This window comes from Marmota marmota, unplaced genomic scaffold (assembly GCF_001458135.2).
Source record: "Marmota marmota marmota unplaced genomic scaffold, marMar, whole genome shotgun sequence".
NCBI lineage: Eukaryota > Metazoa > Chordata > Mammalia > Rodentia > Sciuridae > Marmota > Marmota marmota.
Window position 1 is genome coordinate 801080 of NW_026000130.1, and position 26229 is coordinate 827308.

The window sequence follows — 26229 nt, forward strand, 5'->3', positions numbered from 1 at the left end:
TACCATTTAACTTGTTTTAATGTTTCTTCACAAATGGTGAAAAATACTAAAGTACAGACAAGGAATAATCATAATGTTGTGGCCAACATTATAAATATGGAATTATAAATTTAAAACATTTTCTGGTTTAAAAAATAAATCTGGTAGTCAATGCAGCTCTGCGGGGTCTGTGTCTAGTAGGGCCGATCTCTGCGTTCCTGACGGTGCTCGCCTCTGCAAGGCAAAGAGGGCCCTCTGGTTAGGAGAGAGAAGGCTCAGCAGCCTGACAGCAGCCCATGGTGCCCTGCGACTCATCCCCAGACTGGTGCCACGTGGACGAGCTCCAGTCCAGCTCTCCCCCACCACATACTTATCCATTTTTCCAGGTCCTCCACGTCCACCTCTTCTTCCTCCCATCTGCTCCATTAAAGGTCCAGGGGGACCCCCTGGACCACCTCGTCTTCCTCCGCCAAAGCCACCTCGGTCCATGCCACGGCCACCACGGAAGCCACCCCTGTCTCCACCACGGCCACCTCTGAACATTCCTCCAGGACCGCCGCGGTCCATGAGGCCACCTCTTCCTCCCCGCATGCCACCAGGGCCACCTCTTCCACGGTCACCACCTAAGGTGAGGAAAGGGTGGAGACACAGTCAGGGAGTTGAGAAAGAAGCTCTGCAGAGATGCTGTAGAAGGATCTGTTTCCTCTTCTCTGAAGAAAGCAGAAACTTGACCCAGACCCAGTCCCAACATCTGGGTGACATTTAGAAATGAGAACACAACTATAACTGAAGGTCCTTTACAGTGGGCACAGGTAGTTTACCAAGCCCACTAAAGTCAACAATAGAAGGTTAGCACCAGGAAGCTGAGGGGATGCTCAGGAAACCTGTACCTACCCGGGGGTGGGAAGGGTGGTGGGAGAAAGCCCTCAGGCTTCGGGGCCTTACACTGGTTGCATTCTGTTCTCCAGGCGAAGTTCTGGTTTCCACAACCCCTGCACAAAGTCACACCAGAGCAGAAATCACCAAATGAACCAAGAAGCTGAACGAGCAGAGGCCACACTTAAGCAGGCACACACTGCACTTCCACAACCACAGGGTCCCGGGGGCACAAAGCTTTAAGAGGATCTGTCTACAGAAGAGTGCCTCGAGCGTCAAAACCTCAGGTAGCAGCACACCCACAGAACCAGTGGGAGCAGGCAGGGAGTGGATGACCAGTCCCGCATCCATGACAGTCATCAAGTTCATCATTAAGTTTCTCTAGGTAAAGAGAATCCAGCAGTCCTGTCCCAGACTGGGAATGGGGCGAGGCAGGGATGATATGACTAGTAGGGTATCAGTTTGCCAAGAGAAGTACATACGGATTGGGACATTGCCAGTCCCCAGCTCGGTGCTGGACGTTTCCTCCTCCAGAGGGATTCCCTCGGGAACCCCGCGGCCCTCTTGGGGGAAAACCTCCTCTATCTCCTCCACGGCCTCCCATGCGACCCATGGGTCCCCCAGGACCTCCTGGGCCACCTGGACCTGCAACAAGAAATAGCCTCATGAAGACCGGCTTTGCTACAGGGAGCACAAATTCTTCTACAGTCCAAGGGCCTAGTGTAGACACCACAGCTTCATCCTCACAACCACCAGAGCCTTTCCACATGCGTTATTTCACTGATCTCCCAAAATAATCTTGTGGGACGATAAAACCAAAGCGGAATAAATGGTAGAGCTGAAACTCAGGCAGTTAAGGCTCTGCAGGGCTTCTAGCCTCCCTAACCAATCAACCCATATCTACATTTACCATTAGCTCTCAGCAATCTAGTATTGATTCTATACACCCTTTTATTACTTCATCTTCCCCCCATCAGGGGCAAAAAGTATAACGGAAATCTTTTTTTTTTTTTTGGTACTAGGGACTGAACCCAGGGGTACTTAACCACTGAGCCACATCCCCAACCTGTTTTGAGACAGGGAGTAGGTTGATGAGGCTGGTCTCAAACTTGCCATCCTGTCTCACAGCCTGAGTTGATGGGATTACAGGTGTGCACTGCCACACTGGCCCCAGTCCTTTTAATTTGCTTAGAGCGTAAGTTGCTGACACAGAATTTGAACTCAGTGATCCTCCTGCCTCAGCCTCCCAACAAGCTGAGATCATAGACGAGTGCCACTGTGCCCAGCTAATGAGAAATGTTTACAGGAAAAGAAAAGTAGCTCAGAGAAAAGTGTCCAGTAAATACCTCCACGGAGCGGTGGTGGCATCCCTCTGCCCTCACGAGGTGGCATGCCACCCCGCATGCTGTTCATGGGAGGCTTCTTTCGAGCAAGAGTGACTTTTAGTTTGCTTCCTTGAAAATCTTTTCCTGGAAAAAGATTGACAGGATATCAGTGACCACAAAACTCCAACTCTTTCCTCTCCTAAGGACTAGAAAAAGCTAGTTTCTATTCCTTTTCCTTCAACCTATCACTTGCCAAATTTGGCCATTCCCAGAAGCATCAAGACTGCCTCTCCTGTGACCTCCCAGATTTTACTGATGAGGCCAAAAAAATGTCTCTTAAAGATACTTAGAAACCTCTCTATCCTGAATAGAAAACTAGGAGGAGGAATATGGGCTGGGATTGTTATACAACATTGGGTGAGAAGCAGTGATAATAGCCAAGAGAAAAGAGCCAGGACTTTGATACTTTCAAGATGTTTCATCTGAAATGAAATCTCAGTACTGATGCAATGTCAAGGCCTTATTTAAACACACACACAAATGTACACTGGCTAAGGTGTTTCTTTGCTTTTTTGGTGGTGTTAGGGATGAAATCCAAGGCCTCCTGTATGTTAAAACTAGTATTCTGCCACTGAGTTACACGCCTCCCAGACCTTAAGATGTTTGTTTTTTGAAGGGTTTTCTGTATCTTCTGATAATATCTGCTTAGATATAATTTGGATTTTTAATGATAGTGCCTAAAAATAAAGGAACATCCCAACCCAAGATCAGGGGCTGGGCCCTCATAAAGTTGGGAGGCATACATGCTCAGATGGCTCAAGTTTTTCCCTCTTGCTATGTCCTACAGTCATACAGAGGAAGAGTACCTTTGTTGTCCTCAAAACCTCAGATAATGATGTTTAACATCAGCAAGACCCCTTTATCCCTACCAACCAACACATGCAACATCTAAGACTGTACATATGTGTGTGAGTGAACAGTTCAGAATGCCAGTGAGCACATCCTACCATCAAACCACTCCACAGCAGCCTTGGCAGTTGGCGGGTCTTCATAGGACACTGTGGCATCACCTTTGGGCTTTCCTGTTTCCTTGTCCAGGTAGATGTGGATCATGGGTTGCCCAGTTCTCTTATTCATCTACACATAAAATAGCACAGTTAGAATGTGACTATAACATACTAATCTTGGAGGGAAAAGTTCATGTGAAATTCAGAAAAAGTACCTCAGTCTTCCAAAAGCAAGTTATTTTCCAGGAAGACACATATCTACTAGGACAGAGTATCTCTGAATTATTATAATTATAATTGATAGTTAGTATGGGGATACAGGCTTGTAATCCCACCAGCTAGGGAGGCTAAGGCAGAAGGATCTTAAATTCAAAGCCAGCCTCTGCATCTCAACAAGACCCTCTCTCTAAAAAAAAAAAAAGGGGGGGGGGGGCTGGATGTGACTCAGTGGTTAAGTGCCCCTGGGCTCAATCCTTGGTAAAAAACAAAGGACTATTTCCTAATCATCTAAAATAAACAGGTACTTCCATGTTCCCTGCCTCAGTGTGTTTATCATAAAAACCAAACTAGACCATAAGCCTCAACAAATTCTATGCCCTAACAGGAATCTAATCACTACAGTCATCCCTCAGGAGTCAAGTCAGGTTTTCAAACATCACCTAAGACCCTTGAGGCTGGATTGCAGTTCACTGATACAGCATGAGGGAGACTCTGGGTTCAATCCTCAGCTCTACACAATACCCCTCCCCTAAACAAAAAACAATCCTTACATCCTTAAGTGTAGGATATGAATGTGCTACATGGATTCCTGACAAGGCCAGAGTACATGACTTATTCTTCAGCTGAGCACTATATGTAGTTAGTTTGAATTCAGGAGCCACACTGTACAAAAATGTCTTCCTGTGTGTATTTTGTTCATTAAATATGCACACAATCGAAGGCTAATCTACATGTCTGCTTACACATACGGTAGTACTTGACATCTATCCATTTATAAGACGCAAAAAGGGGGGCAGCATTATAATAGCATAGATAAACCAATATGGTTTTTTTTTTTTTTTAAAAAGGACAAGATACAAATTAGGCAAAATACTGGCAAAAACAAAAGGGAAATGAAAATCAGTTTCTGGATCACAAGTGTATGAAGAAACGTAGGAAAAAAAATAACTGCATTTTTTTTTTACAGCTCTAATAATCAGAAAATGTCATTCTCTTCAAATTTGTCTTAGATTCAGTTGACATTCAATTGAGGTTTTTAAATTTAAAGATTCATGAACGGATTCAAAAGTTTATACAGAAAAGAAAGGAAAGGAGTTAAGAACAGTAAAACAGGTAGGCATGGTGGCGCACACCTGCAATCCCAGTGGCTCATGAGGCAGAGGCAGGAGGATCACGAGTTCAAAGCCAGCCTCAGCAACTGTGAGGCGCTAAGCAATTCAGTGAGACCCTGTCTCTATACAAAATAGGGCTGGGGATGTGGCTCCGAGGTTGAGTACCCTTGAGTTCAATCCCCAGTACCAAAAAAAAAAATCAAATCACAGAAACTGACCAAAGTACACAAAATGCATAGAAACATGCATAAGTAAACATTCTAGGTGACATGGAAAGCATTAACTACTAAGGAAAAGACAGGTAAGTTTGACTACATTAAAACTTTTATTCATCAAAAGAAAATAAGGGCCAGCTGAGGCTGTACTTCAGAAGTAAAGTACTTGCAAATACAACAAGTACACGAGGTCCTGGGTTCAACCCTAGTGTTGCAAAAATAGAGGGGAAAAAAACAAAACTGGGAGATTTTGAACAGACAAGGATTAGCAGTCAAACAATTCCTGTAAGTCAGAGATAAGCAACTCAATGAAAACTGAGCGGGAGACATACGTATTTCCAAGAGAGGATATCCAATTAGAACAATCTTACTAGTAGTCAAGGAGAAAGGAATTAAAACCACCTTCTCACACCAGATCAGCAAGTCAGGGGGTTCCCAGTTGTGAGGATGAGGTGAATGTGATTATGAAATGCCAGCCAGATTCTAAAGAAGTTGGTCAACAATACAGTTATCGGGTGAAACTAGAGACATGCACACCTTAAGAACCAGCCCTTCCTCGCCCAGGTAGAGTCAATCTTCATTATTTGTGGTGAATGTTATGTGTAAACCTGCCTACGCAAAAAAATTAATTTGTAACTCTAAAATCAAGTTTCAATTCTCTAAATAAATGACCAGAACAGGGGGTGGGAATGGCAGGACAGCCTCAGGCAAGTCACTTCTGGATTTCATTTTCTCTTGTAAAATTTAAAATAACACAATTTAACAGGCAAGTTCATTTTATAATTTCAGATTATAACCAGAAATGTGTATACATAAATCTATGACTCATAAACCATTGCTCATCATTCACTATTTCCTGTGACTTTATACAGCTATTAAGAATAAAAATAATTGGGGCTGGGGATATAGCTCAGTTGGTAGAGTGCCTGCCTTACACGCACAAGGCCCTGGGTTTAATCCATAGTATCACAAAAACAAACAAAGAATCAACTGCACATATAACAGCAAAAAACACAGGCACTGGGTACCAGGAGACATGGGTTCGATTCTCAGCACTGCATATAAATGAATAAAATGAAGGTACATCAACAACTAAAAAAAGAATGCCTACTGAAGCAGTGTCTGTAACATAGAAATAACCCAGCCATCTTTCAAAAAATGTAAAATTTGTTTGTACTTCAAAGGCCATGTGATATACTTATGAGAACACAGAATTTCCAAACCTTTTAGATACTGACCTAACACCCCTAAAATTCCCCCCCCCCATCTCACTAAAGCCCCATAGTAGTTGACCAAAACCTAGCCACACCAGCTCCCTTGAACTTCTGCCCCAGGAGCCCTGCCCTCCACTATGATGAAATATAGCCCCATTACAAGTTAGAAGGTTCTATTTCTCATTTTTTAATCCCTGCCGTTCTTTTATTTATTTTCTTTCCGCATAACATTTCACCATCTAATGTTCATTAATCTTTTTTTTCCTCCCTTTTTTTTGGGGGGGGAGGGAATAACAGGCCCTCTGCCATTATCTCACCCTTTTTGAAACAAGAGTCTCATTAAGTTGCTTGAGCTAGCTTCAAAACTTGTGATTCTCCCGCCTCAGCCTAAGTGCCAAAATTACAGGTGTGTGCTCAGCACACAAATCTATTTTTACTATAAATTCCCCACTAAATGTAAACTCCAAGTGTTCTTATTTGTTTGTCCATTGAGGCAGGGTTCAAAGCCAGCCCCAATAACTTGTAAGACCCTGTCTCAAAAAGAAAAATAAAAAGGGCTGGGGATGTAGCTGGTTCAGTGGTTAAGTACCCCGGTTCAATCCCTGGTACCAAAATAAAACCCAAAACAACAACCCACAACTAACTGATGATTATAAAAATGACCTGAAGTTATCAAATATGTTAACTGTGTTTGGCATTTCTTTCCTAGGAAAAAATGGCTGGGGAAGGGATTAAAAATGGGGATTGAACCCAGGGCCCAGCCTACCCTAGGCAAGTACTTTACCACTCAGCTATAGGCCAGGACCACTTTGTCTTAAGACATGGTCTCATTTAAGTTGCCCAGAATGATCTTGAACTTGTGATCCTCTTGCCTCAGCCTCACAAGTAGCTGGCATTATAAGGTGTGTGACACCACACCCAATTGGGAGGGGGGCATCTTAAGGAGCAAACCACAACACATCCAGAAAAGTCAGGGAATTTCAGGAACAACTCTCAATTTCAGTTCAATTTTATGTGTCCTGTGATGTCAATTTCTGTCAGATCACCTAAAATTATAATGCTTTACTTACCTTAACAACCCCACACTGCTTAAAGAAATCTGCCAGATCATCAAGAGTCACATTGTCATTTAATCCTTGCACATAAACTGCACTGTTGTCAGAGTCTTCATCAGGATCTACTGGAGGGCCTTTCAGAGAGAACAAAACAGAGAGAGCTACTGTCTTGTTTCATCATAGAACTGTCAACTAACACTAATAAGAATGCCATGGATTTTAAGACAGTCATGAGCAGATGAACACTATAAAGGAAGCTCCAATCTACCTTGACATCATTGAAAGCATACTGATCTACTGGGCTGAGGAACTCTAACTCACATAGGCATGTACTTTTTTGCCATTCATTCCCTTATAAAAGCACAACAAAGTTTAAGAATTCAAAGTTACCTAGATCAAGATCTGGTCCTTCATCCATGGGTCCTGCCAATCAGGAAAGATCATATAATATATTATTAGTGCACGTCTTGCAAGCTATAAACCTTACAAACACACATAGCTATCTACTACACCACCATTTGATGGGGATCCATTAAATTCAAAATGACCCGCACTGCTAAAATGGAGCAGTGCCTCTTTAACATTGGTGAAAGGTTTGCTAGGGTTTGCTTTTTTCTTTGCTGGTTTGCTTCTAAACCATTAACCAAATACACTCTCAATCCTTATGTGCCAAATAAGTGTTAAATTTAAGTCAAAAATTTTCCTCCAAATAAACCAAATTTAAAAACTGTATTCTCCCCCATATTACAGAAGCAGTTGCTCAATACTTCAAGTAACCCTTTGTTTTGTAACCATAGTTTAACCTTATTACCCCTAAGACAATGCCGGCAGTACCCATTAGTCTCTTTTGCATAGATCATTTTTAAACCACTTAGGAAAGTAATAAAAAATTATAGTTTTCTAAAAACTGACTGTATTTTTTTTAAACACTATCCATGGTAATACTCAAAAACTTACCACCAGGCTTATTGAAGCCACCTCGCTCTCCAGCGCTGCTGGGGGGATAAACGAAGAAATGAAGGCCTTTCCCTTTAAAAGCCAGTACCGCTCTGAGCCTTGGGGGGGCTCGTGGGGAAGAAGGGCACTGGCTAAACACATCTCCATACAATGCATCTCTCTCATCTTGTCACTATGCCTTTCTTCAGGGCAGCTTGCTCAAACTTCCTTAATATACAACCTTGCTTGTCTGATTGTACACACCAGTGTGGTTGGTTCCTTTCATTTCGGGGGCTGGTATTAATAGTGCAATACTTGGCAAATTGGGGGGGAAAAAAACTAAATCCCAAACACCCACCCCCATTAGCTGAAAAAACAGGAGAGCTTGGTGTACAGAGGAGGAACAAGCGGAGGCAACTGCTGTGATGAACCTTTCCATGTTCATAAAGGTGCACCCTCAACCTCTCCCAGAGGAGAGCCCTGGGCTTCCTAACAAGTCACAATATAATAAAGCAGGAGACAACCACATTAAATGCCTACAACACACATCAGAGGACGCCATCCAGCCAATCTTCAGCATAAAGCCATACAGTTCAGGGCATTAGTGGATATAACAATTGCTGTGAAAGGAGAATTTACAACAAATACCAAGGCTCATGGACTGGGGGTGCAACTTTATAGACATACTGGTTTATAATAATAATAACAACTACGGCAGTATAAAATTACATATTCTAAAGAGGGAAGGAAGAATATGAATTCAGCTTTTTTGGTTAAATAAAGGCAGCTCCCCAGTGGGAGACCCTGAGTTTTTTCTAACCAGTATTGCACCTTTAATACCTGAATATACAATTTCAAGCTGTTGCATGCAGCTTTGTTTCCTTTTTAAAAGTACACACCATAAAATGTTCTCTCTCTTTAACACAAAAGTTTACACTTTAATGTTACACAATTCTAGAGTATTATACCTCCTCTGGTTCATTACCAAACAACAAGTATGCAGTTACCAAAGTTACAGAAGGATTCCATTTATACAATGAATACATTTTGTTAAAAATATTCTATGTATATTTTTCCTCTCCATATGGACACCGTGTCTAGTCCCACTTTTCATTATGCTGCCGGCTGAGTACTGAGTACGGGTACTTTTTAAGTATTGAAGTGTATACAAGGCTCTCACTTTGTAACCTGTAGCATATAAATGCGACAAAGCATGTTAAAAAGTTTCCACGTTTAACAGCCAATGAAAATATCAAAATACTGAGGCAATGAAAAAGGGCATGTTAACAACATTGAGTGCCTTACCTGCAGAAGACACTGAAAACCATCACCACACCACAATAAAAAAGGGGGAAGGGGAAAACACCCCTGTCCTGTCCCCACAGGATCCATCAGACTGTTTCACAGTCTGTTGGTCAACCTACGGGGAAGGCCATGGTCTATGACTCCAGGAGAGACTTCTTATCCACAAAGAGGGGCTCCCTACAACAGTAAGTAGTCTAGCAAAATCAGTAGAATCATTACTTCTGGAGTATTACAATGAATAAATTTGAAATTGCTTTTGAAATTGAAAAATACTAAGAATTCTAGGTGATTTGAGACGTGATGATAGTAATTTCAAGTGTCTATGTCTATTTTAAAACATCCATAAAGAAGTGAAACCTTTATAATGTAATATTCTCCAAATTGGAAGGCTGATTTTACTTTAATATCCAATTACTCACGAATTTTTTCATGTTATAAAATGACTTTCTTCCAATAAAGATTTCACTGAAGACTATTTTTAAAGTTATGCAGAATACACAAAACGATATTAACTACCTCTGGTAGTAAAGAGATTTGAAATTCAAAGATAACAATTTTATCTATTTAATTTTGTAATCTATTTTTTACAAAATCATATGCTGTTTACTTTTTCCTTAACATTGGCACCAAATCCAGTTTATACTTAATACATTCTGCATAACTTTTTTTTAAAAAACTCGTTTATATAGGGACAGAACACACACAGAACTAAACCTTCTGATCATGTTAACCACCAACATTATACCTCACCTTCATCAAGTACAGACACCAGAAAGGGAAGAGGGGATGGGAGAAGGGAGGGGAAGGGCAGGCAGAGGTAGCAGGGTCATGTTATTCATCTAAACAAAGTTTTCTAAACCAGATTGTGCCATCAATCAAAATGGTCAAACCGATTTAGACTTTAAAAATCTCCAATGGGGAGAGAATCTATACTTAAATACATTACTCTGAAAAAAAAGTTACTGGATTTTTTTTTGTGTGTTCCAACTAAACTGTTTCAGGTGCACCTCAGGCCACAGTTCAAGTTATGGGACCAAGACCTTCATCATCATGTTCAACAATTCTGAGCACAAATAGAACTTAGGGGCAAACATTGTGAAAAACAGCTGCATTCCTTTTCTGCAGTATATACACCAGGTATTTCAAGACAACCACTCAGAGGCATTAGTTAAAAACTTAGGGTTGTTAGAAGGGTTGTGTGTGTTCCATCCCAAATCTATTACCCACAGAGGCTTTTCACCCCTGGAAACCATGAAGGGAACTGAAAGCTCTGGTTTCAAAACCATTCTTTGTTCTCCCCAACCCAACAAAGTATACTGGCAGGGAAAAAAGCAAACTGCCACTTAATATATGCCACAATGATGACATTTCCATGTTTTAGAAGATGGCTTGAGCTCAACAGATTGTCCATGGAAATGCAGAATAAATTTCTTATGTCTTTCAGTCCCTTCTTTCCACTGAAAATCCTATGGATGAAACAAAATTAGGTAAAAGGAGAAAAGGTTTGCTCTTACCCCATTCCACCGCGTCCTCCTCCCCGCCCACCTCTGCTCATGCCTCCACGATCAAATCCCCCTCTTCCCCTGCCCCGGTTATCAGGGCCACTCATGCTCCGGTTCTCTCCTGGTCCGGAAAATCCTCCAGACTCCTGCCCATAAACACCCATGCTACTGGGGTGGTCCTGTCGGAATGAACCTGAGGAAAGAGTCACATCTGTAAGCAATTGGTCAAGTATTTACACCACTGCCTGACATACTTTCTCCTGGAATCACAGAACTTTAAACTGCAAAGCGCTAATCAAAGCACATCTTCTTTACACCATGATAAAGTGCCTCTAATCAGTAGGCTCTTTTAAATAAAACTACTGGTTCATCAAGGCTGAAATAACTTCATATAGTTAAACCTAGAATAATACACTTCTAAACCAGAAAAAAAGCTCTCTAGACAAAATATGGTTTATAGGGTTCTATAACCTGAGATGTCTCCAAAAGCAGCTTTTTAAAAAAAATATTTTTTAGTTTTTTAGGTAGACACAATATCTTTTATTTTATTTTTATGTGGTGCTGAGAATCGAACCCAGGGCCACACGCATGCTAGGCAAGCGTGCTACCACTTGAGCCACATCCCCAAAAGCAGCTTGTTTATACTCCAAAAACAAAAAGAAATCAGGTTTCTTAGGGTTTGAGTATGCTGCCAAGGGCTGGGTTCTATTAAATAGCACTAATCACTGCCACACTGCCACAGCAAAATATGCCCATTGACAAAGAACAGTAATTCAGGTACAAATTTGTTCCTTATTATTTTTTTTAATTTTGGATTTTTTAAAAACTTTACAATAATGGGGACGGAACCCAGGGGTGCTCCACCATTAAGCGACATACTAGCCCTTTTAATTATTTTTATTATTTCAAGAGAGGGTCTTACTGAACTGTCCAGGCTGGCCTGGAATTTGTGACCGTCCTCTGTTGTGGCAGTCACTGGGATTATAGACATATGTTACTGTGCCTGGCTACTGTTTCCTAATGACTCAGGAGGTCATAAGGAATGCTAGCTTCACTCACGGAATATAACCTGCCCAAAGAGCAGGATTAACAGTCTACAATAGTTTTTCTAGTCTATTAAAGTATCTTTTCTTTTCTTTGGTACTAGATTTGAACCCATAGGCACTTAAGCACTGATCCACATCCCTCCCCAGCCCTTTTTATTTTTCGAGATAGTGTATAAGTTGCTGAGGCTGCCTTTGAATTTGTGATCCTCCTGCATCATTCTCCAGAGACGGTGGGATTACAAGACTGTACAAATCACCATGCTTGGTTTCTTTTTGTAACCCATTAAGAACATTTAAGTTGGAAAAAAAAAAAAAAAAACCTGAATTTTTTATTGGGCTATCTAAGCAGTCTGCAGGAATGTTATGCCCTAAAGCTGCATCCTGGATTCCAAAAGTTAAAAAAAAAAAAAAAAAAAAAAAAGGTAAAGAATATTTCCTGTGTTCAGAAACTCCAAGCACAAATCATTCTTATTTTTCTCTCTTTAGCAACTCACTCTGCTGCCCGTAGCTGCTGCTCTGTTGGCTATATTGACTTGGAGCCTGGCTGTAGGATCCAGTCTGGGGGGGGTAACTAGTGGGAGGCTGCTGCCCATAGCTGCTTTGTTGACCATAGCTACTCTGCTGTCCATAGCTGCTCGGTTGCCCATAGGTGTTCTGCTGAGAGTAACTGCTCTGATCATAACTAGTCGGCTGTGTAGAGGAATAGCTGAAAGAAAAACAAAAAACAAAAACAGAAGTTTTAGGAAAAAGTCTTATTACTTCCCCAGGCCCTGAATGAGACAATCCCAGGTGTCACAGACATCCTTAAAAATGCAGTCATTTTCTAAATTTCAACAGTATGAATTTAAAATGGAAATATTTTTTGTACCTAGAATAAAGCTTTAAATGGGAAGGGGATAATAATTATTTTAACAATTCATCCGTACATCTTTAAGAGTCTCCTCTTGGATCCTCCACTCCCATTTAAAACAACAGTTACATTCAATGATATTCAAGGCAAATTTGAGAATTCAGCTGCTTCTATATTAATGGAAGAATATGTACATGTGCACTAAGGAAAGATTTGACTCAGTGAAAAACGTGCTGAGGAAAGTAGGAAGAGTTAATTTCAAAACTGCCTCCAACCATTCTCAAGTGATGAAAATGATCCTTTGAAAAGACCAGGCTGTTTGGTGGTAGAGGGTAAATGCATGCATGTATGTATGTATGTACGTATGAAAGAGGGTGTGTATCACTCTAAAATGGTAGCTTTCCCTTGGAGAGTATTCAAAACTGTTCTCTTCTTACAATTTCAGCCTTTCATGTTGTGTATGAAATCTGGGCATCAGTTAAAAAAAAAGATGAATAAATAATCTTCTAAATGAAGGCACTGTGTGAAAGATCATTCTAATTGTATTAAATCAATATGATAATCTCAGGCAAGAAAACTAACCAAAGATACAATCTTGCAACAGACAATTGAAACTATAAAATGATTAAGGTGAAGTTTCTTTTATAATGTCCTGCACTTTACCTACTGGAAAAGATGGCTTCATATTATTTCTGCTTCTCATCCTTCTGAGAATTAACTAAAAGAGCAAAATTAAAGGGGAGAACCGAGAGATTTTTATCTGTATTTAGAGAAAATATTATTAGTTGCCAGGCAATGCTATGAGAAGCGAGGTCTGAGGCTTGACTATAACTAATTATGTTCAGAGTTACCACTGGGAGAGTTAAGACAACAAACTTTACCTGAGGAAGCCAAAGCAAGCCAGTCTACAACTTGGGGGGGGGGGGTGTTAAACAAAAACAAAAACTTGTTATTCCACTAAGTCACTGACCACAAGAAAGAGACTGACCTGGTAGGAGGATAGGATGGAGGCGCGGTAACTGGCTGCATGGGGTAGCTCCCAGGAACCTGGGGATAACTGTAGTTACTCTGTCCGTATCCTAGGCTGGGCTGGTTATAACCCCCTGTGCTAGACTGAGGTTGACTAGTCTCAGCGGGCTTGTTACCATCCTGTGGTCTAAAAGGAGAGAGAGAAAAAAAGAATTTGTTCCTCAGTCACACAGGTAAGAATCCTACAAATCTATGAAAATTATGCAAAGTTAGGATTGAACTCAGGAATAGTAAATTACATCAAACCCAGTGTTGCTCCGATTATGTCTGCTTGATGACGACACTAAGAGTGAGAATTCATCATATAGAAGACATAGCAACTGCCCCATTCACTCTACACTAACAGCCATAAAAGGCAGGTTCAAATATTGTGGCCAATTTAAGTGATCTAGGAGGGGATGTGGTTTACCAAGGAAGAAAACAACTTTTTTCTTATAATGAACTGTTGGAAACAATATATTTTAATATAACCCAAGTTCATGGCATTATAAATTTGGAAAATCTCCAAGTTTATGTTTCTCATTTATTAAGAACAGACTAGAAAAATAATTTCCTAACTTGGGCTGCCATAAATTAATCTAATCCTGCCTCAAAGTCTCCATAATGGAAAGAAAGATCAAGATCAGTAAGGCAGGGAAGTGAATACAACCCCACCTACCTCCTTGTGCTCACAGAGGAAATGGGAAGTGCCCCTGATAAATGGTGAAAACCAACCTTTATTCCAAAAAAACAAACAAAAAAACAAAACAAAACAAAAAAACAACAACCAGGGTTTTCTATTACCTCTTTTTTTTTTAAAAACTTTTTAATATTTATTGTTTTAGTTCTCGGTGGACACAACATCTTTGTTTGTATGTGGTGCTGAGGATCGAACCCGGGCCGCACGCATGCCAGGCGAGCGCACTACCGCTTGAGCCACATCCCCAGCCCCTCTATTACCTCTTAACTCTAACAGTTTACACCAAGGCTGCCACGAAGTGAACTAGAGCTATTTTAAGCAAAGCCCAAAGAATCAGCAGGCAGACCAGAGACCAGTTTCTCCACCAAGCTGAAATGTGTCACAGGCTCCCTCTTTCCAGTGGAAAAGGGAGTAAATGTCATTGATCGAGAGAGAGGCAGACAGTTGCTTTAAAGTGATAAGGACTGAAAACCCAAGAAAAAGAGGAACCAGAAAGAATGACTTATCAAAAACCAATTCATGTATAATACCCTCCAGCTGTGGCTTGGATATACTGTTACATCAAAAGCATCAAATGGGACTTTGCACATTTGATAAAAACTCTGAAATGACTAGGTTGACCAAAATAGGCCCTTCTAGGAATCAGCTGGTTAGTTTAAAGTAGTCACTTCACAGGCTGTCTAGCAAGTGTAAACTACCTAATGGCTCTGATTACTCACAATGCATTTTAGAAGTAATTTTATAAGTGTTTGTTAGAGCTAATTTCTTACCTCTACAACAGACAAAAAGTCTAGGGTACAAGTTACAAGATTTATTCTCTTAAAAAAAAATTCTCCATTCAAATCTAAATTAGTGTTCATTCAATACTGTATCCAGAAGTCACCTAAGTGCACTGTCTAAAGCAAAGAGCTGAAATCTCCTGTTAAATAATAATACACACATTATCCAATCATGGGGTGTGAGCTTTGTTGGATTTAATATTCTCTCACAGCTGGGGAGAAATTATATTTGCTTATGTTATCAAGAGTCTACATAATGCAGAGAAAAAAAATCATATCAACTGCTTAAGTGGAGACAGTTAATGTCTGAATTCCCAGATATGGGTATGTCCTTTACTAATAACTGGATCATAGAACTATTTCTTGACTCATAGGATACTAATCTCCCTATCACGACCTACATTTTTCCCCAAAGGGAAAACTTTTACCCATCAAAAGGGTCATAAAACCCAAAGATAAAGGTATCAAAAATACAATTCTATTGGCAGTTCAGTTGTAAAGGAAAATACACATTTTTTTCTGGGTTTAGCAAAGTAAAAATAATACCCTCCTCCTATCTCCAAAAGTATGTTCTGAAACCAGACAGTCTACTGAATGACATTTCTCATTTTGGCCCTTAGTGCCATTTCACTTCTAAGTGGAGAATACCTTTGTGCTGTGTTCTAGCACACTAGTTACTAGAATGACTATTAAGAACACAATCAGGCCAGGGTTGTGGCTCAGTGCTTGCTAAGCATGTGAGAGGCACTGGGTTCGACCCCCCATTGTGTCCACCCACTACTTAAAAAAACAAAAACAAACAAACAAAAAACCCCCACAACACTTAAATGTGTAATAATCATTAAAAAGGAACTAAGTCACAGAATCTGTAAGTGTACAGTTGCTTTCCCTCTCAAACCTGAGGCTGATGCATCTCAAGAGATAGCAAACACGTGAGTGTACCTTACCTTGCAGGTGCAGTGGCTGCTGGCTGTTGCCCATAGCCAGGGTAAGCAGGCTGAGTCCCATATGCAGACTGGGCTGCATAGGAGGCCTGGGTGGTGGTGACGGTAGCGGTGGTGGTGTCATAAGCACCAGTGCCGTACCCCTGGACAGGCTGGCTGTATGCCTGGGGGGCAGTTGGGGTAGTATAACCTAGAACAAAGGAGAGCTAGGTCAGATTTTTCTGGCCTCCCCAGAGATCTGCCTAGATATTTATAAAGAGAAAATCTGTAAACCACCCACTTTAAACCATCACATCTCTTTATATATTACCCTGAAGCAAGATTAGCAACAGACCAATATTTGAAGCTTATGTTCTCTGAAAGTACCCAGTTCTTAGTAAAGTAAAAAACTTTCATCTCATTTGCTTTTTAAAACACAATCTAATAAGGGGAGAAAAGAATATGCTTTGGAAAAACTGATAACAGAACAGGCTTTCTTCTGTCCCCTCTTGAACACTTTAGACATGAGAGAAGTCTGCTTTTTGCTGATTCAGTGCTGATTTTGCTAGCAAACTTCCTTTAAAAAAAATTAGTATTTTTTTTTTGTTTTAGGTGGACACAATATCTTTATTTTTATGTGGTGCTGAGGAGCTAACCCTGTGCCCCACACATGCTAGGCAAGTACTCTACTGCTTGAGCCATAACCCCAGCCCAGCAAGCTTCCTTTTAACTAACGAATTTAAGTACCTCAAAAATCCCTCAAGCAGGAAATACAGTCTCCCAGAAATGGAGATAAATGGCAAGTAACATGGCAATTTAAAATAGCTACAAAACAATGATCCAGGTACTTGTTTAAGTACTTAAAACAGTAATTTAGGAATTTACTTAACTACTTTCTTTCAGTCCCAACACTGCATCATGGACTATTCATTTCATTTAAGGAAACTGGAAATTCTAGAGAATGTGTTTAATTTTTAGTGGAAGAAAGAACTGCCATTTATGTTTCAGGTAAGAAAGAACTAAAAAACAATTATCAGCATTGAGTAGAAATGGTCTGAGGAATAAAGATCATACTACACATTATGTTTGCCTAACAGATTATCCTATTTAACTTTTTGGATAAATCATTTTTTTTCAGGGGCGCGGGGTGTTTGGAACCTAGGGTGTTTTTTTTCTTTTTCTTTTTGGAGGTGCTAAGGATTGAATCCAGGGCCTTTTGCATGCAGGCAAACATTCTATCAACTGAACTATATCCCCAGCCCTGAACCTAGGGTGCTTTACCACTGAGCCACATCCCCAGTCCTTTTAAAGTTTCAATATTTAAAACCAATCTTGAACTGACTGCTCATTTTAGTTAACATTTAGGGCCTTAAACTATACATGGAATAAAGTGTCTTTACAAACACACAATGTACTAGCCAAAAACAATTATCAACTACCACTTATTTAGTGTGTATGTGTGTGTGTGTGTGTGTGTGTGTTGCTAGGGATTTAATCCAGACCTTCACACATGCTTAGGCAAGAACTCTACCAATGAGCTACATCCCCAGCCCCTCAATTTCTTTTTGCATGAGTGTCACTTCTTGTAGCACAAAGCATAATACTTTCTTGCCTATCCCAAATATTTACAGAAACTCTGAAATTATGTACAGTAACTTCCTTGTAAAAAGCAATGGATGAAATGTATATGAAAGTATACTTCATAAAACATCCCCAAACAATAGACGTTTTTAAAGCTGATGTGTTCATCTGAACTTTGTTTTGTTTTTGTAGTGCTGGGCATGTAAAACTCAGGGCCTTGTGTGTGCCAGGCAAGTACTCTAGCACTGAGCTATACCCCCATCCCTGCCTGTTTCATTTTAAAGCTCTTTGCATGGGGCTGGGATGTGGCTCAACGGCAGATCATGTGCCTAGCATGTGAGGCTCTAGGCTGATCCTCGGTACTGGAGCAGGGGCGGGGCAAATCTTTGCAAGAGTCCAAAAAGAGTAAAAATACAAAGCATTCATGTATTCAAAATTTACTAGAATCTAATTCCATCTACCCTATACTCTTACAGATTTCCCCTTACTTAATGATAGCCATCTATAAGATTCACAAGAAAAGTTAAAACAAACAAACAAACAAACAAAAAAACCTAAAATTGATCAGGGCATAACTATGTCACAAAACTATGCAGCAACAGAGCCTTGTAGTGCTAAATATTAGTCACTGAGTTAATCAATGATTTTAAAGAATTAATCTGTAGTACTCACAAGCAGCCAAGCAAAATAGCCAAAGCTCATCAGAGCAAAATGATTCAATGACAACAAAAAAGACCAACAGCAAAAAAGACAACACATCAACTATGTTCTAATGACTTGATGTAAAAATATAGGAAGAAACATTTACACAAACCAACCCAAATATTTGTTTAACCTGAACGTAAAAATCAGTTCGAGAATTCTATATGAATCAAGTAACTGAGATGCATATACAGTCCCTTTCTTGAGAAGCTTAATTTGGAAAAACCATAGGATGATGTATCTTTACACATCCCCTCCAATAATTATCCAATGACTTTTATGTGCAAAGGAAAGGGTACCTTACAGACTACAAAGTCTACATAAACATTCCTTCTTACTACTAAATGCAAATCTCTGGGTTGTCAGTCACTGGCTTCTATATTAGAACATCCTACACTTTTTGGACCCACAATCATTGCAGGATTTTTTCCAATCATTGACAATGTGAATGCATGGCTCTGAATAATGTAGCAGACTACTACTTTGCTATAAATAACTTCTATCTTTTCCCTATAAAATGGTTTAGGGATTCCAAAGCCTAGATCTAAGCCAATGTTTTTTTTTAAATGTTACGGCCTAAATATGTAAAATTATTTCAAAATTTTTTGCTTTAGAGAAATCAAAAATGCAATTTTACTTTCAGCTCTTTCCATAGAAAGTTTATATGAACTTCCCACCAAACTCACGACACTGGTACTTTATTTTAGTTGTTGATGGACCTTTATTTTATTTATTTGTATGTGGTACTGAGAATCGAACCCAGTGCCTCACGCATGCTAGGCAAGCGCATTACCACTGCACCACAACCCCAGTCCATGACACTGGTAATTGATGAGGCAAATGACAGGTTATTTTTTCCTCTTACTAGACTATATATAATTTGGACAACTGAAGATAGGTGAAAAATAATTTTTATATCTTTTAACACTTTCTTATATTAAAACCTTGTATTCCTTTTTAATTTATTTTTTTCTGGTGTACCAGTGGTGCCAAAGCACTGAGTCATATCCCCAGCCCTTTTTATTTTGAGACAGCGTTTTGCTAAATTGCTCAGGGCCCACCAAGTTGCTGAAACTGGCTTTGAACCTGTGGTCTTCCTGCTTCAGCCTACTGAGCCGCTGGGATTACACAATGCACCATGCCCAGCTAGTTTTTAAATTTTTAAATAAGAAAAAAAGGTATTGGGGATTGAACCCTTAAGTTATTCAGGATGGGCTTGAACTTGTGACCCTTCTGCCTTTATTTCTCTAGTTTTTGGAACTATCAGTGTGTGCCTTCATACCCAGCAAAATCCTTTTTATGATACTAATAAAAAAATGGAAGTAGAGAGCCTAAAACATTACACAGCACTAAGTAGAAAAAAATTACCACAGACTATTTTTTTGGTGTTGGTAATAGAACTCAGACCCCTGATAGAACCTTGACTACTGAGCTTCATCCCTCACCCTTTTTGAGTCAGAGAGGTTCTCCCTAAGTTGCCAAGGCTAGTATCAAACTTGAAATCCTCCTGCCTCAGCCTCCTGTGTTGCTGGGATTAAATGTATGTAGCACCACATCCAGCTATCACAAACTCTACTCAACCCCAGTAACAGGATATAATTTATTCTAATTCTTAAGTTTATTTTTTTAGCTTCCTAGGTTATTATTATATGGAATATATTATATAAATCTAAGACATACTATGGATTAAAATAATTCATAACATTTGAAATAAAACAATGTGTCTGGACTAGAAACAAACCAACACACAAACATGATACATGCAGGGTGGCAATCTGCTCCTCTAAATAAATCTAATCATGCAATCTATTCCCCAGGGAATGGGGGAAATCAGCTGGTGAGTAATCATCTGAAATACCTTTGGGAAGGTGAATAAACTATTATTAAGACTTGACAAAAATGTTAAATAATAAAACCTTTCCCAAAATTATATTAAAAAAAGGACATGGATCTGCAAATGGCACCTGAAGCAGTTTTTTCATTAGCACCTTTTTGTGTGTGATGTTAGAAAGTCTTGGGGTTAAACAAATGGAAACACCTAAAAGGGTTAACATTACAGGGTTAGACAAGATGGAAAGCATTTCCCATGCAAGAATGAGCAGGATAGTCAAACCTGTACTGGTCCCTTCTACTGTGGAAAGCACAAAACAAAAAGTAGAGGGTACACTATCAGATGAAGCAAACAGATGGGAAAACCAGTTTGATTTTTAAGCAACTCAGTTTCACAAGGCTCATTCTTATTCAGTATTAGCATTAGCACTATATTTTACATAGTCTCCATTTTGTTTTGAGATTATTCAATACAGAGTACAAAGTTCAAAAGTTCTTTTCTCCCTTGAAATTCATCCCACCCACATTCTTTTAGATATCCCTCAAAGAGAATTTAAGGAAGGGGGGGAGGGACAAAAACAAAAAACCCCCTCCTCCTTAGAATAAAAGATCCCCAGATACCAATGTAAGAACCAGAATGTATATTCAAGAATATGAGTAACAAGTTTCTGCAAATGCCCAGCCATTATGATCCTAAAAACTCCCCAAAGCACGCCTTACCAGTGGGAGGCTGTCCATAAGTTCCATAGCTTTGTTGCCCATATGCCTGCTCCAAAGAAAATGCATGAAAGAACTTCACTTATGAATCCTGTATTTTAGCAATAAATAATTGGATAGACTTTAGTCTGCTTAGTTTATTAATAGTTAACAAAAAAATTTCCTGATAATTAGGCAAAACCCCAGTTAACTATAAAGGAGGTCAACATACTCTTAAGGGAAGAGCAATAAGGGAGGGCACGGGTGTGTAATTGCCAGCACTTAGTGTAGCAGTTTTAGTAACTAGAAACAAATGCTAGGAAAACAGAATGGATAAAGGAAATCAAGATGAAGCTAAAATCTGTCAATTCTGAAAACCAGAATTTCAGCATGACTAAAGAGTAAAACTATTACAATACTGCAAAGACACTGAATGAGAACACTCTATGTTCTCACGGTTAGTACATCAATAATATTAAGTCAGCAAGGAATGAGTTGTTCTTTCAGATATTAACATGACCTTATTGTAGGTCTGTTTGAATGGCCAGTTATGTAAGATACGTCAGAGACATTACATTCTGCCTCTCCTACACGGCAGTTATTAGTTATCTATTTTATGACATGGGCCATTTCAGAATTTGAGGTGATCTCAGGACACTGAAAAAACTCTTTTTAAGTTTTTTGGATTTTTTTGGTGCTGGGGATCGAACCCAGGCCCTTGTGCATGCAAGGCAAGCACTCTACCAACTGACTATATATATCCCTAGCTCAACCTCGAAGTTTTTAAACACAGACTTGTACTGGAAAGAGCTCAAGAGCTCCTCAGACTGGCAGCTAGGACTTTTAGAGCTGACCCCACTACTTAAAGTGTAATCACCGGCAAGTTATGTAGAATCTATGCACTACAATTTTCTCATTTGCAAATGATCCTATCATCATCTTCTGCAGAACTGCTATGATAATTAAATTCAAACATAGCATAAAATGTAAACATACCAAGCATGGGACAGCACCTCTAACTTAAGAAACGACAAAATCTAGAAAGTCACTGAAAGCCAAACCCCAACTTTGGGATGGTTTCATTTATGATGCAGAATGGAGCCCTTTGTACTCCACTTAGGAAGTTCAAAATTTCTGAATTTTTAATGATTAAACAAAAAATTCTACTATTGCTGTTTTGTGTTACATTTAAGTCGCTGATGCACACAATACATTTATTTATGCAGTGCTAAGGATTGAACCCAGTGTCTCATGCACATAAGGCAAGCACTCTACCACTGAGCTACAACCCCAGCTCTCATGTTACTTTTACCTAATTTTTAAAAAACATCTGTTAGCTGCTGTTTTAATGGCCAATAGAAACTTTTTATCTGGAGGGCTGGGTTGTAGCTCAGTGGTTGAACGCTTGCCTTGCATGTGTGAGGCACTGGGTTCAATCCTCAGCACCACACAAAAAATAATAGTTATAAAAATACATATATATTAAAATAAATAAAACAAAAATATTGTGTCCATCTACAAATTAAAAAAAAAATATATATATATATATATATTTTTTTTAAAAAAGAAACTGTCCTTTGCAGTGTTCCCTTAAAAAAAGAAAGAAAAACTTTTTTACTTGGAGATGCAGTTACATTTAATTATCTCAAAAATTACCTGGGTGGTCTGTGCATATCCTTGAGTTGGCTGGGCGGTGTAAGCACTGTAGCTGCAAAAGAATTAAATGCAAGAACTGAACATAGAACGTTCTTATTCCATTACTATATCTTCTACAATTATAGGAGGCTCCATACTCTAAAAACATTAATCACAGACAAAATATCACAAAAAACTGACTTACCCCTGCTGGGCTGCAGCTTGGCTGTAGGTACTGTAATCTAGAGGAAACAATGAGAGAAAATAGTATAAAGTCAGTAAAGACAAGATGAAAGGGAAAAAAATAAGTGCAAGGAATTCAAGGTACCAAGAACCCTAAACTATTTAGAGGGGACTGACACAGGTCCAAATGAGTACTTCTTATTTCTCAACATCAACCAAGCCAATTAAGTCTAAGTTAGTTAAACTCGGAAAGTTTGAATATGGTGCTAACTTAGGAGATCAAGATCAGCTGATGTGGCAAGGATCCTTTGCATGTTCCCATGACCATAAACCCTCTTGAATCACAGGCTATCATTTCAAATGCATGATCATTCTAAGGTTATAGAGGATCAGATGTTTTACATTCATAAAGAAAGAAAACATGCAACAATATCACAATGTTTAACACCAAACTGATTAGATTAGCAGTTGCATCTCCTCAAAAACTAGTTTTTCTATCACTACATCTTGCTTTGGTGAGCAAGACCAACCATAATTCCCTAGCACAATGACACTGAAATGGAATGGCAGAAAACTATATCTAGTGTTATAATCTAGTGTTTTAAAAGAGTCTGCCAACTGCATCAGGGCTACATCAGTATAGTAACTCAAAAGCTAGATACAGTATAAATCCTAGTGCAGTCAAGTTAAGTAGAATCTTGAAAATTGTCAAAGAAGAGAAAGCATTTAATCCGCCAGGGAACAATATGATTTTAGATAACACTACTGTATTTCCTAAAATCCAAAGTGATTTGGAAAAAATAAAAATGAAAAAGTATCCACAAATTTTCTTCTTTCTAAATAAATACTCCTACAATTTTCCTTTCCACAGCAAATTTACAACATCAAAAGGGACTGCAGCCACTGAGGTTCTGCAGCAAACAGCAAATAAAACCGCTAAGTTTTCATAGCACTACTGAATTAAAGTTATATAAGTTTAGGTGTTTTCTCCTCCTAAAGGCAGCTAACGTAATCATCTTAAATTCTGCCCAATTCTTTCCTCTCCACAAGAATACACATCCTGTTCAATGCTTGAAGACAGTACTGCCATTAAGATAGGGGAAAAAAGGGTCCTTTCTTTTCCAGTCAGAAAGTAGTCCCTCATCCAAAAGCAACAGTTGACAAGTCAGTTCTTCATGGAGGGATTCTACCCCACTTGATGAAATCCAAAGACTGCCTCACAATCTCTTGGCCTCAGAGTTCTTTGCTGAATCCATCTCTTTAAGTTGGTTTGTTTACCTCTTTGCACTTAACTTTCCTTCCTCACTGAACACAGAACCCCGAATCATTAACATTACCAAATCAACTGCCCCAAAGATATCTATAACCAAAAAACCCTGATCTGTTCAAGATAATCTTAAAGCATTTTTAATAGCACTACGTTACATTCTTTACACAATCTATAAAAATTAAGTGTAAATCATTCCTTCCATATGGCATTCACAAAATACCAATGAAGCATCTAAAACAAAATATTTCAACCTACATTTTACTGATGTTTCTATAGGAGAAATGATTTTAAATCAATGACATATAGTTCAATACTTACAAGACTTCTACACAAGCGCAATTATATAAAGCATAAAATTGGCAAAGCTGATATGGAACAGCTAATGACCTCAGTTTAGTGGGAAACCAGAAGACTTGGGTCTCCTGTATGGTGGGAGTAAATTTGTTGTTTCATGAAAACCTTACAGCACACAAACATCATATGGCCTCAAAAATGCTACAGTTACACACTGATCAGATTATTCAACAACCAGTTGTGTTTGTTTCCAATCCCCAAATGCACAATTGAAGACTTAACTAAAACACAGCATAGGCCAAGGAGAAGGGCTGAAGTGGGGGATTAGGGCCCAGAATGCTGGTAATTTCTATTTCTTCATGCAAATGGTGGTTAGAGGCTTTGTACTATAATCCTGCTGAAATGGACATACCCTGCAGGTACTTTACTACCTATATAAATGAGAGGGGAAAACACCTAACCATTACCCAAGATAGTGGAATTAGGGCTGTCACTACCCAAGATGTAGAGATCTAGAGCTTCAGATTACATAAGGCATTGAAGTCAGCATGGGGCAACTTTGGGCAGAAATGCTTTTGCTGTAAGGTCAGGAGGGCTCAACAAACTTTTTTCAAAGGTCAAACTTACATAAAAAAGGTCTAGCATACATACTCCCACATTTTCCAGGAAAGGAACCTAAGGTGCAGATAAGTTATGTTATTCCCCAAAGGTCGCCCAGAAGGGCTTAATCAGGTGTGGCCATGAAAACCACGTGCAACTCTAATACAGTATACTGGAAAAAGGCATGTTCAGCAATACAGCAACTTGAATGTACACATTTGGCCCCCTCAGGCTTTGGGAGGCAGGAATAGGGTGGAAAGGCATTGGGGAAATCATTTCCCACCAGAATGTCTTGGGACATGGTATCTCAGAGTCCTCTCTTCTAGGGGACACTCCTGGTAGTCTGACACCAAAAGCCAACATTTACCTTTTCCTGACCAGACAGATGGGCAGAGTTCTTAAATTGTCCTTCACCTGCTGGATGCTGAAGTCTTTCCAAAGTAAAACTCTGAAGGACTGAGAGTTTTCCTTCCCTCTCATTCGGCTCCCCCCTTCCTCTAAGGCCTGGAATCCGGCCCGCTTATGAATACCCCCAGAGGCAAAACACTCCACACAGCCAATAACCCTGGATTAGAAAACGACAAGCTGCAAACTGCAGGCGAAGGCTGCGGGGCAGTTAAGACCCCCCTATCCATATTCTAGAGTTCTCACCCCGGGCTTTCTTTTAAAGTTCACTCTGCGCTGCTCCCCCCCACCCCCGCCCGCCGCATCAGTTCACGAAATAAACAAGCTTGGCGAATATTAAAACGTGCAAAACGATGGCTGAAGCATAATTCAAAGGTCGGCTAGGGCTTTTTTGTCCCTCTTGGATCAAAGAGGCCAGAAATTTCTTTCTGGTAGAAATTCTGGTCTCCCGATCCAGGCCGGCCTTATTATACAACCGATCTCCCTCGGCGTTGGCTGAAAAGGGGCCCCGGGAAGCCACTTAATTGCTTTTTGGGGGAGGAAAAGAGGTAATGTTAACACAAAACTATAAAAACTGGTAAGTTCAAGGGAGCAGCAAATTGGGGGCCTCCAAAGGTAGGGGACATTCCGTCTGAAGGCCAACGGGGCAGAAGTCGTGCTCGGGCTGAAGCCGCCCAGGCGGGCAGCTCGGCAGCCCCACTTCACCGGGCCCGAAGGATGACGGGGCTCGCGCTCATAAGCCGGCGCCCCTCAGCTCACATTGCGAAGCCTTTTTTGTTTATTTGCTTTTTTCCCCGAGTTTCTCCGTGAAAAGAGTCGCCCTGGAGATAGGGCCGCCTCCCTGGGAATCGGAGGGGGTCACGAGGGCAGCGGGCCCGCGGCTTCTCCTACCCCCCTCTTTCGGGGTGACAGGCTCGAGGCGCGGCCGCGGACCCCCCATCGCACGCGGGGCCTCAGAGGCCGCAGGCCCCGCCCACGTGGC

The 26229-nt window shown here is 40.1% G+C and overlaps 1 protein-coding gene across 6 annotated transcripts in view; it reads right to left on the bottom strand.

Annotated features, from left to right (window-relative positions):
- Ewsr1 (EWS RNA binding protein 1) overlaps nt 1-26229 on the bottom strand; it is a 26842-nt gene continuing 613 nt past the window's right edge. Inside the window, exons 2-18 of one of the 6 annotated variants that reach the window (XM_048784930.1) lie at nt 22701-22737; nt 22517-22568; nt 20885-20930; nt 20448-20465; nt 16076-16262; nt 13630-13797; nt 12286-12497; nt 10758-10938; nt 7960-7994; nt 7393-7425; nt 7018-7136; nt 3188-3317; nt 2202-2324; nt 1338-1500; nt 874-971; nt 350-602; nt 1-213 (exon numbers count right to left, since the gene is read on the bottom strand). In XM_048784930.1, the coding sequence (XP_048640887.1) occupies nt 174-213; nt 350-602; nt 874-971; nt 1338-1500; nt 2202-2324; nt 3188-3317; nt 7018-7136; nt 7393-7425; nt 7960-7994; nt 10758-10938; nt 12286-12497; nt 13630-13797; nt 16076-16262; nt 20448-20465; nt 20885-20930; nt 22517-22568; nt 22701-22737 (1895 nt within the window). In that variant the 3' untranslated portion in view covers nt 1-173. Of the gene's footprint in view, nt 214-349; nt 603-873; nt 972-1337; nt 1501-2201; nt 2325-3187; nt 3318-7017; nt 7137-7392; nt 7426-7959; nt 7998-10757; nt 10939-12285; nt 12498-13629; nt 13798-16075; nt 16263-20447; nt 20466-20884; nt 20934-22516; nt 22569-22700; nt 22738-26229 lie in introns of all 6 variants that reach the window. The other 5 variants (XM_048784927.1, XM_048784928.1, XM_048784926.1 and 2 more) reach the window with 5 other exon arrangements.